The following is a 12388-nucleotide window of genomic DNA, read 5'->3' on the forward strand; positions in this document are numbered from 1 at the left end:
GTCTGCAGAGGTCTTTTAAAAACACATATGTAGAAATTACTAATGAAATCTCATTTAATATAGAGATCTTGATGAAAATGTGCTAGGCTCTGGAATACGCCTTTCCCGCTATAGCAACGCGTCATATGACGTAGGGCGAGGCAAATAAAAGAGCTCGCGGTCAGCTCTCTCATTGTTGGGTGTTGATGTAGTTAGAGCAGTAGTGAGAGACAGAAAGTTTTAGATCGAGTTTTAGAGAAGCCATAATGGTAAGTTATTGTGTTTGTGCTGGCTGCACGAACTCCAGCCTGTCAGGACATCGTGTCCATCATTTTCCTTCTAGGAAAAACAAGGCTTTTCGGTCTTGGGTGCGTTTTGTGCAGGTGAAGAGAGCAGACTTCACTGCCGCGTCTGTTACCACACACTCGGTCATTTGTGGCGCACATTTCACTCCGGAGAATTATCGACCTGGAGATTTGTTGGAGTCTCGGATGGGATTTCGGAGTAAGGACCACGTGAGGCTGATTACTGATGCTGTTCCCTCGGTGCACTCGATAGAATCAAGTCCACCGTCAAAGTTTACACCGGATTTTGGCGCGGGCGGGACTGGAGGACCAAGTGCTAACGTTAGCAGACATTCTGTGCAACGAAAACGAGCACTTAGCAGAGAAAGTCTTACTTTTAATTATTTTAACTCTTAATTTGTGTAATTTCGTAATAATAATAGTATAATATTTTTATATAATAGATTTTTTATAATATTAAATATTTAATATTTATTTAGTATAATAATACAGAGAGAGGGAGAGAGACTGAGCTTTAGGACAGGTTGTCGTAACGTAATTGTCTGCCTTCTGAAATGAATTTAGTAGTTTGCACAATGCTATAGCTATTGGCAGGAAGCTAGCCCAACTCTTCCGTTTCCCCCGCATTTCAATTCAAACTGTCCTCCCGCCGCCCTCCCGTCTGATTTTGTATCCCCGTAGGCTAACGTTATACTCTCCAGTAAATTGCAAGGTCCAAATTTATTACTCAATATGTAGAAATCCCCTAGATTTTTTTGACTTGTCAGAGTTGCTTTGGTTTTATATCTCTTTTTTTATTTACTGATTTATTACTGATCCAGTTGGTAACTAAGCTTGTATTCTATGTTATGTTGAGCTTGACCAGACTCCCTATGCCATCATCACTTTCGGTTAGTGCTTTATAGACGCGGAAGTTATTTTATCACAATTTATCTCAAAATATCGTTAATGGCTAAATATATATTACTCCAGTTCAGAAAATCTAGTTGTTTTATCATCAACATACACTATGCTATATAGGGGTGTCCAACCTGCATGTTGCTCTTTAACCCAACAAGACTCTACCCACCCTAGCAAACGGGCAAATTGGTTGCTTAGGAAGCCTGACTGTAATCACTCAGCACGCCCAGGATTCGAACTTGTGACTCCAGGAGTGGTAGTCAGCGTCTTTACTCGCTGAGCTACCCAGACCACCAAATGTGACCAATTTGTTGAAAAACTAATGATAAAATACAATTCATAAAATTATATTTTTTAACTGAACCTAGAAGGGTTGCCTGGAAGGTTTCTCTAAAAAGAGCATTAGCTGAGAGATATTTATTTTATATGTAAGCAAAATTAACATTGTGACAGAAACATACCCATATTAAAGTCGAATTGAGCTTGTGTAACAGAATCAAATTGGGAAATCTGTATCAATACCCATCCCTAGTGTGGAAGGTGAAGTTGGTGTTTGCTAGCTAAGACAAGCATTAAGACCAAATTCTTCAGTTGTCCACATTGCTGATCACTCCACGCACAGTATGCGTGATGCAAATTTCGTCACCAGCCAGTCCGCGCAGCCCAGATTTTCTCGATCCATGGACGAAGTCCTCGTCTGTGCGCATCATCCGCGCATGCACCGGCTATTGACTGTACTAAAACAGTATCACAAAGCAGTTGTAATGGGCATGCTTCGAATGTGTTCTTATTCGTTCACGGTCAGAAAATTATACTAGTTTGAAAGGCAACACTGATGACTGTTGAGAAAACGAAGTATCCCTGGGCCTTTAATGTTACTATTGTTCATCATACTGCTCATAACTGGGTTATGGAGTGGTGTGGAATTTTTTTGATTTATGGAAGCCCATATTTATGTAACAGAATATTACAAGTACAAGAGGTCAGCTCATTTTACTTGAGCCAGTTAACTCAGATAACCTTTGAAATCACACAGCAGCATTTTAAAAGCATTCACTACAATTTAGAAACTGCATAGCAATGGCCTGGAAACAGTGCTGGGCAGATTACTTTGAAATGTAATCAGGCACTGATTACAAATGGCATGGCAAAAATGTAATCAGTAACAATCTCATAGATTAATACTTTTGGATTACTTTCAACTAGGGCTGCACGATTTGGGGAAAATGTCATATTGCGATTATTGAGGCTAATTTTGCGATATGCGATTTCGATATAATAAACAAATGGTAACATGAGTCAACTTGCTTGTTATCAAGGAAAATGCACAAATAGATTACTGATAATGCTGAAATGTGTATTTCTCAACTCAAACATACAAACAACAACAACAACAACTATAAATGCAGTGTTTTCAAAATAAAATATTTTTACAAAATTAAATAATAACATATTTGCATTACTGCAAACTTGTTAATTTCTCAATATTACACCTAAATAAAATGGAATAAATAAGAACATACAAATTTTCATGAAAATAAGATTGTCCAAACAAACAGGGACATTTAATCAGGATGTAACATGTACTTTCTATAAACTCTTTTGAAAAGGAAACTGGATATAAAAGTGTGGTTCACTCAAACCACTAAAACTGTTGTTGAGTTTTTTTTTTTTTAAATGACCAACTGGTATTTCCAAATACTCTTTCTAAAAAGTTCTACTTATCGCTGGTACCTTTTGTCCAGTGTGTGGATCATTTTCTGAAATCCCACTTTGCTAACGGTGCATCATGTCTCTTTATATCTCTGTGAAGACTTGTCATATGGCGTGACACTCGCAAACACATCTGTAATTGTGCTTTGTTTTGTTTGCCTTACTGGGCTTTTTAATGTAGTTTTAGTCAATGAAGTCATAGTCATATTTTAGTAACATTTAGTCATATTGATATTTTAGCCACTGAACATTGTAAACGTTTTAGCCATAAGAGTATTATTGATAAGCATTTGTCAATCTTGTCTATCCAAAAACCAATATATATATATATATAAACACACACATTTTATTGTTGTTGTCATTTTAGTGTTATTTTTCACATAAGATTGATCTTATCATGATGATCTCATCAATGATGCAACACGTTGCAAGTTGCAGACAACGGGGGTGAGAGACGAGCGTCTCAGCGTCAGAGTACGCATCACCCGGCAGAACTTTAAATCTCTCCCGGTCTCGACTCCCGCTCAGATTGGGTCTCTTCTGCGACTGGTTGAAGCGGCTCTGACCGCACCGAGAATGACAGATTTGTTGTTTATTTACATGGTATGCTCCCATATTATATTAACTTTAATTAAGGATGAAATAAAGATATATCGTCAAGCTATGATCTGTGTTATTTGTTCTGGCCACCAGTTCAGTGTCGGTCTGCTCGGCGTCCATTTTCACCTGATTTCCACGCTGCACACCGGAAAATCACACGTCATGACCACACATGCCACTCACTAAACTGAGACTGACTGGTCATCTTTTTATTAGCCATGTAGAAAATTGGCAAACAGCTCTCAGAGAGAATGGGCTGTCACATCCACATGCACTTTTTTATTTAATATAATATAATTTAATTATAATATAAATAATTTGCCGTCATATAATCGCACAGGCTGACATCGCGATTGCGATATGATTTATCGTGCAGCACTACTTTCAACCTAATTCTATTTTATTTTGTCACATGCTTTTCAATAGGATAATCATTTTAACATAAGTACAAAAAGGAAGAAAATGTATTCCATTCTTTATTACTAACAAAAAAAGCCTCACAAAAAGAGCTCCTTATGACAGTTTTAAAAAAGTGCATTACATGAACGTAATAAACATTAAATCTACCAGCAATGACAGTGCATGACTAAAGTTTATAATTCAAAACACTGAGATGTCAAGTTCAATGACCAACTCATTGCCATAATCATACGCTAGATTTAATTCTGTCATATGGAGTTGATGTTGATAATATAGAAATTCTGCCGCAGAGCGATTACATCTCTGATCATTACCTCATCTCTTGCATGCTGCGATCAGCTAATGTTACTCAATCTACACCACGCTATCATTCAGGTAGAACTATTCTTTCAACCACTAAAGATAGCTTCACTAATAATCTTTCAGATCTATCTCATACACTCAGTAAACCCCAAAGCCTAGAAGAACTTGATGAAATAACAGAAAATATAAATACAGACATCTCTAGCACTCTTGATAGTGTCGCCCCCCTTCGATTAAAGAAAATTAAAGAAAAAAGCCCTGCACCATGGTGCAATGATCACACTCATGATCTCAAGAGAGCAGCTCGGAAAATGGAGAGCGAGTGGAAGAATACAAAATTATAAGTATTTTGCTCTGCATGAAAGGATAGTGTCTGTAGAAACAGACAGGCACTAAAAGCTGCCAGGTCAACATATTTTAGTAAACAAATTTTTGGTAAAAAGAGAAAATAATCACAACAATCCTGGGTGTTTATTCAGTACTGATTAAAGCCTCAACAGAACCAGATATTCCGTCGCAACACAAGAGTAATGACTTCACAAATTTCTTTACTGATAAAATTGAAATAATCAAAAATAAAATTGGAATTATGCAATCATCTGTCATGGCACCTCATAAAACAGTGTCTCATAATTTTCCAACTTCAATCATTCGCTGTCATAGGTCATGAAGAGCTAACAAAACTTAGCGAAACATCAAAAGCCACAACATGTTTGTTAGATCCAATACCAACTAAGCTCTTCAAAGAGGTATTACCTGTAATTTCAGAACCTCTTCTTAATATTATTAGCTCCTCGATATCCTTAGGACATGTCCCAAGAAACTTTAAAATGGCAGTTATCAACCCGCTTGTTATGAAGCCACAACTTGATCCTAGAGAAATGGCTAATTATAGACCGATTTCAAATTTCCCGTTTATGTCGAAAATACTAGAAAAGGTAGAATCCTCTATTTCTACAGAGAAATAGTATATACTGTATGAACAATTACAGTCAAGATTTAGGCCTCATCACAGTAAAGAGACTGCACTTATCAGAGTTACAAATGACTTGCTCTTATCATCTGATCGCAGCTGCATTTCACTTCTAGTGCTTTTAGATCTTAATGCTGCATTCGACAAGAATGATGTTGGCATTTGTGGAATTGCATTAGCATGGTTTAGGTCCTATTTAGCAGACCGCTACCACTTTGTCTATGTAAATGAGGAATTGTCAAACCAAACAATAGTAAAGTATGGAGTGCCACAAGTATCAGTTTTAGGGCCTCTGTACTTCTCCTTGTATATGCTTCCCATGGGCGATATAATCAGGAATCATGGAATATGTTTCCACTGTTATGCCGACGATACCCAACTTCTTATGAGATTTCACAATTCTCCAAATTAGCAGAGTGTATCACTGAAATAAATGAATGTATGGCGAGAAATTTCCTTCTACTCAATTCCAACAAAACAGAGGTACTAATTATTGGACCAAAAACATCTAAAAATAAGCAGCTAAAATATAATTTGACTCTCGATGGATGTTACATCACCTTCAACAGCGTTATAAATGATACCAATCTGTCCTTTGAAAATCAAATTACCAATATTTGTAGAACAGCATTCTTCCACCTAAGAAATATTGCTAAATTACAACACATGCTCTCTGTTGCTGATGTCGAAAAAGGAATTGATGTGTTCATAACCTCAGGACTAGATTATTGTGTAGCGAATCAGCTCTACATTCTTCCACCATTAGGTAGCGAATCAGCTCTATGAAATATTAATAATCAATCATAACTTGTTATAATCGATTATGAATATTTGGATCAGTTAATCGGGTTAACTTGATGTAGCTACATTAACATTACAACCAAATACTCGGTTCATCCCGTGAACACTCAATATTGGTTATTAATTAATTAATTAATAGAAAGGTACATTTCCGGGGCATGGGAAATGTCTTTCTTACTAAGTATTAAGAGCAAGTAGTCAAAATCTATGATTAGTGACTTTAGATATGAGCTTGAGACACAGACAACTTTACATGTGACATGAACAAGACTTTATTAACTAGACTAAACATTTAAACTACTCTAACATACATATACATACATTCATACAGTTTACCAAGGGAAAGAGGGCTGAAGCAGAATACAGGAAGGCAAGAAATTATAGCATTGTTTGAAGTTCAGCAGATCAACAGCCTGAGCAAACCATCATATTAGTTCTGACACGCCCTTTTAGAAAGGGGTTAAGGATACTTAATGTATCAAATAATGAGACTAAGTTTGATACTTGCATGTCCCATTTGAATTAAACTGTCCTGATGCAATTTGTTGATGGCTTGAGTTGATCTTTGATGATGTTGTCTTGATGAGAGAGAGAACCAGTGAAAGTCAGAGGATCTTGGTGAATGGAAAGACAAGGCCGTAGCCTGGCACACGCTTGGGAGTCCTTGGGCCCTTCTAGTTTGGCATCATTCAGCGAGAGAGTGAGAGAGCACAAGGCTCAGAGGGCAAGAGAGGCAGGAAGCCAGAGGAGCATAAGAGAGTGAAGAGATAAGAGAACTAAAAGAAGTGGGCGCAGTAGTTTTATACCCTTAGAAAACATGTCCCACCTCTCATTGGCTCGACCAATGAGAAGGGTTTGGGTTCCAGGCGGGAATTTGGTTTATTGCTCTTTGTTCTCACATTTCTCATTGCATGTGCAAGAAAGAAAACTAGGAAATATACTTGTAATACTAATATGTTGTTGTTATCGACATATCATGTACACAGTCATTTCAATCTTCGAAATACCAAGTTATAGAGACCAAATATGCCACACATATGATTTCGGTTAACCATAGTATGCAAAGTATGAAACATTAACCCATTAGTTTGCAAGAAAACATAGATCAAGCACATTTAAGGGAAAATGTGAGATGGCACATTAGATACATGTCAATATTTATCACATGGATATATAGAATATATATATAGGATTAACAGGGTTCATTTCTCTTTCTCAGTAAGAGAATGAAGTGAGGGTCAGCACTTCTCTGAACATTCCTTTCTCACATGGTACGGGTTCAGAAGGCAAAGTCACGAGGGTCTCTGGAGTGTCTCTCTGGGTCGTAAAAACGTCAATAGCGCATTCTACTCCAGACTCGCTGGCGCTCCCCGGTGATTTAGATGGGGAGAAACAGTGTGGGGGTTTTCTTTAGGACCCCTAGCACACAATGTGTGCCCTGTATTTAGAATTAATGAGTTCATGATTCTCCGTTCATACTCTACAATTGTAATGCATTACTGGGAGGATGCCCAGCAAGATCAATAAATAAACTTCAATTGGTTCAAAATGCAGCAGCCAGAGTGCTGACGAGAACCAAGAAATATGATCATATTAACCCCATTTTATCATTGTTACATTGGCTACCTGTTAAATTTCATATTAATTCAAAAATTCTGTTAACTACATACAAAGCTTTGAATGGTCTAGCTTTGCAGTAATTAAGTGACCTTCTACCACACTATATTCCATCACATTCAATATGGTCGCAAATTTCTGGCCTGTTAATAGTTTCTAGAATATCAAAATCAAAAAAAGGAGGTAGATCCTTTTCATATTTGCCTCCCAAACTATTGAATAGTCTCCCTAACACTGTTCGAGATGCAGACACACTCTCTCAGTTTAAGTCTAGACTAAAGACTCATCTATTTAGCCAGGCATACACCTAATTTATCCTTCAACTCAAAATTAGGCTGCTTTAGTTAGGTCTGCCAGAACCAGAAACAGTGATCATGATCTTTAACTCTGAAATAAATTGAATGGCATCTATGCTGATATTATTTTATTTGTTTCCCTGTCTCAACCTCGGGACTCTATCCTGAAGTCACCAGGTCATTCCTGCTTCGTGTTGGACTCCACTGCTACGTATAGCTCTGTGATGTTGACTAATATCAGCTGGTGCCAGCCAAACATCACTTCAGTCTATTACAATGGACTTTAGAGGATGAACTGATGCCAACTCCAACCATAAGACATGGGATACTTCATATGCCATTGCCTGAACCTTGGACTTAGGATAGACCTCACCGAAATGACCGGCCTGTTTGAACTGCGATGCACCTCACTGATCTCTATCTGCATCACCTCTTTATTAATTAATTAATTGCCAACAAAACGTCTAGGTTACGTATGTATCCTCCGTTCCCTGATGGAGGGAACGAGACATTGTGTCGAAGAAGCGACACTAGGGGTCTCTCTTGAGCGCCGAATATGTCTCTCATCTATGAAAAAAGGTCAATGGGAATTAGGCAGACAGTATTTGCATACCCTGCCCCCAGACTTACGGGTATAAAAGCGGGCAAATACGTCGAGTTCATTCAGGATTTTTCTGAGGAGCCGGAAATTGTCCGGCCACTACAGTGGCTCAGCTCAGCGACGTGGCCGGGAGGACACAACGTCTCGTTCCCTCCATCAGAGAACAGAGGTTACATCCGTAACCTAGACGTTCCCCGTCTGTTGCTCACTTCGACGTTGTGTCAAAGAAGCGACACTAGGTGTCCAATTCAAATCGCGCCATGCGCTGAGCCGTGTACATGTACTGCTTACACAAGTGCGGGCAAGTATTGCACGTGCAAAGGCGACCAGTTGCACGTACCCTTCCCCAATGCTCCATGAACCCATAGGGCTAGTGAGGAGTCGTCCAGAGATCCGAATATATGGAATGATATATGGAGAGAAAGCGCACAGTTTTACCTCAACCGAGGGAAAGGGCGCTGGGTGCAACGATCCACCTGGCCAGTCCATCATTGTGTTACCGAGTTCTACCGGCTCGGACCTGAGAAAACACGGGACAATACTGACTCAACTCTGAGATTGTAAAATTTCACAAAGGTATTACTTGTTGCCCAACCCACTAATCTACATATGTCTGCCAGGGAGGGCCCTTGACAAGTGCCAACGAGGACGCAACACTCCTTGTTGAGTGTGCTCGGACCCGCAAGGGTGGGGGCACGGCCAAGGTGTGATAGGCCAATGAAATGGCGTCTACTACCCAGTAGGAAAGCCTCTGTTTGTAGACAGCGTTCCCTTTCCGCTGTCCACCAAAGCAGACAAAGACCTGCTCAGAACGTCTAAAGCTCTGCGTGCGGTCCAAGTGGGTACGCAAAGCACGTACCGGACACAGCAACGAAGGGGCTGGGTCTGCCTACTCCCGGGGCAGCGCTTGCAGGTTCTCTGAAGGGCATGCTAGGAACCTTGGGCACATAGCCCGGTCGCGGATCACATGTGTGTCTGCCGGACCGAATTCCAGGCAAGTGTTGCTAACAGAGAACGCTTGCAGGTCCCCGAACCTCTTGAAGGAGGCGAGGCGAGTCTTTAGAGAGAGGGCCCTGATCCCAACTGATTCTAGCGGCTCGAAGGGGGGTCTATGAAGGCCCGCGAGGACCACTGAGAGATCCCAGGAGGGGAACAGGCTTGGCCGGGAAGGATTTAACCTCCGGGCACCTATTAGGAACCTGATGATTAAGTCATGCTTACCCAAAGACTTTCCGTCTACTGTGTAGTGGTGGGCTGCGATAGCAGCAACATACACCTTGTGACTGCTGACTCCAAAGGAGGAGACGACGGGCGAGTCGCGACATGTGGAGGGAGCGTACGCCGCCTTGGCGATTTATGTATGCTACCGCGGTGGTGCTGTCTGACCTGACTAGGACATGTTTGTTTCAAACTAAGGGGAGAAAACAGTCAGCAACTCTAGGCAATTGATGTGCCAGCGCAGTGGAGGCGTCGGTCGTGACCAGGACACATCGGGACACCTGTTGCAAGGGCACTCCTGCCTGCAAAAAGCAGAGGTCATTCCAGGGTTTGAAATGTTTGGCGGCAGGCGGGGGTGATCATCAACCGGTGCGTGCCGTGGCGCCATGCTCGTCTCGGGACTCAAGTCTGAAGCCAGTGCTGAAGCGGTCTCATATGCATCAACCCCAGCAGCACGACTGCCGCGGAGGATGCCATATGCCCAAGGAGCCTCTGGAAAAAGTTTTAAAGGGACCGTTGTGCCTGGCCTGAAGGTGGCGAGGCATTCCAGCACTGACTGCGCACGCTCATTGGTGAGACGTGCTAATATTGAGACTGCGTGTAACTCTATGTCGAGAAAATAGATGCTCTGAACCGGGGTGTGCTTGCTCTTTTCTCGGTTGACCTGAAGCCCCAAACGGCTGAGATGCCCCAGCACCTGGTCTCTGTGAGTGCATAGTAACTCTCGGGAGTGGGCCAGTATGAGCCAGTCGTCGAGGTAACGGAGTATGTGGAGGCTGGCTTCTCGGAGCGGGGCAAGGGCTGCCTCTGCGACTTTCGTGAAGCGAGGGCTCTGGGCTTAAACAGCTCACTGTGCAGCTGGATCCTGGGCTTCCTGTCAGGCAGACATCAGGTTGTTAGAATGGGCAGCAACATCTCCTCATCACTGACCCTCAACACTGGAGCCCCGAAAGGCTGTGTTCTCAGCCCACTCCTGTATTCCCTGTACACACATGACTGTGTGACAACTCATAGCTCCAATGCCATCATTAAGTTTGCTGACGATATGCCGGTAGTAGTTCTGATCACTGACAATGATGAAACAGCCTACAGAGAGGAGGTGTACACTCTGACATGCTGGTGTCAGGAGCATAACCTCTCCCTCAACGTCAGTAAGACCAAGGAGCTTGTAGTGGACTTCAGGAGGAAAGACAGAGGACACAGCCCCATCACCATTAATGGAGCCACGGTGGAGAGAGTCAGCAGCTTCAAGTTCCTCGGTGTCCACATCACTGAGGAATTCACATGGTCCATCCACACTGAGGCCGTTGTGAAGAAGGCCTCTTCTTCCTGAGACGGCTGAGGAAGTTTGGAATGAACCACCACATCTTCCTACGGTTCTACACCAGCACTGTAGAGAGCATCCTGACTGGCTGCATCACTGCTGGTATGGCAACAGCACCGCCCACAACCGCAAAGCCCTGCAAAGGGTGGTGCGAACTGCCAGACACATCATCGGAGGTGAGCTTTCCTCCCTCCAGGACATATATATAACAGGCGGTTTGTGAATAAAGCTTGGAGGATCACCCAAGCCATGGGCTTTTCTCACTGCTACCATTAGGCAGGCGGTATCACAGCATCAGGATACACACCAGCTGACTACGTGACAGCTTCTTCCCCCAAGCAATCAGACTTTTGACCACTTGATCTCTCACGATCAATATATCAGCACTGCACTTTATTAATCTTATTATCTCTTCACAATACACATACTGTATATATATTTTTTATATACTTTTTATTTCTACTGTATGTGTATTCTATATTGTGTGTATTGTTTACTGTACATTGTATATTATTATTGTGTTGTGTAATTATGAGTACATTTGATATGAAAATTGTGTAGTGTAAAAATGTTGTTTATTGTAAATTGGTATATGTCCCGTCACTGTCATGACTACTATGTTGCTCGGAACTGCACACAAGACTTTCACCCACTGTTGAACTTGTGTATATGGTCGTGTGACAATAAAGTGAAATTTGTCAAACAATAATTTATTTTTAAAGTTTGGTGCAGCTAGTGGTGCAAATTACACATTCACCTTTAAACAGCAGATAAAAAACTATTGGTAAGAGGTGAGGATCTTGTTCTGGGATGCTACCTGAAAGGGTTGTGAATGTCCAGGTCAATGTGTATTCCATTAATGAAAAGACTGGCATCTCCAGGATGGATTCCCATCGATTCGCTCAGCCTCTGCAAAGTAAACATCAGTTCAGATAAAGCTAACTACACAATTCAGTGAGCTTTTGCGATATTTGGCTTTAATCCAAAACAACTTCTTGTTTACTCATTGTAGGAACCCCTAGAGTCCTCCAAGAATAAGTGTCTTAAATTAATAAAAGGCTCATGGCTCACTGCTTGGCTTGAGCCAGCAACTTTCCAGTTGCCAACTGTATATCAGTCCCTGCTGATTCCAAGCCCTAATGGACATGCTATGACATGTAAGATGTTTTTTTATTGCATTTATCTGCCTTAGAGACCCAAGGGACTCCTGTCTTATAGAGGTCATTCATAATCATATCACAAATCATTATAGTTTGTATCTCAAACTTCTCTTCAAACCCAGGGCAGACACGAATATTTTAAGAGTAAATCAGCATGTTTGGGACCCATTTGATGGCA

At 41.3% G+C, this 12388-nt stretch overlaps 1 protein-coding gene across 3 annotated transcripts in view; it reads right to left on the bottom strand.

Annotated features, from left to right (window-relative positions):
• LOC127655272 (UDP-glucose:glycoprotein glucosyltransferase 2-like) overlaps positions 1-12388 on the bottom strand; it is a 99200-nt gene that overhangs the window by 68214 nt on the left and 18598 nt on the right. For all 3 annotated transcript variants that reach the window (XM_052142980.1, XM_052142981.1, XM_052142978.1), the window contains exon 12: positions 11868-11959. In XM_052142980.1, the coding sequence (XP_051998940.1) occupies positions 11868-11959 (92 nt within the window). The remainder of the gene's footprint in view (positions 1-11867; positions 11960-12388) is intronic.

Source organism: Xyrauchen texanus, chromosome 14 (genome assembly GCF_025860055.1).
Source record: "Xyrauchen texanus isolate HMW12.3.18 chromosome 14, RBS_HiC_50CHRs, whole genome shotgun sequence".
Taxonomy (NCBI): Eukaryota; Metazoa; Chordata; class Actinopteri; order Cypriniformes; family Catostomidae; genus Xyrauchen; species Xyrauchen texanus.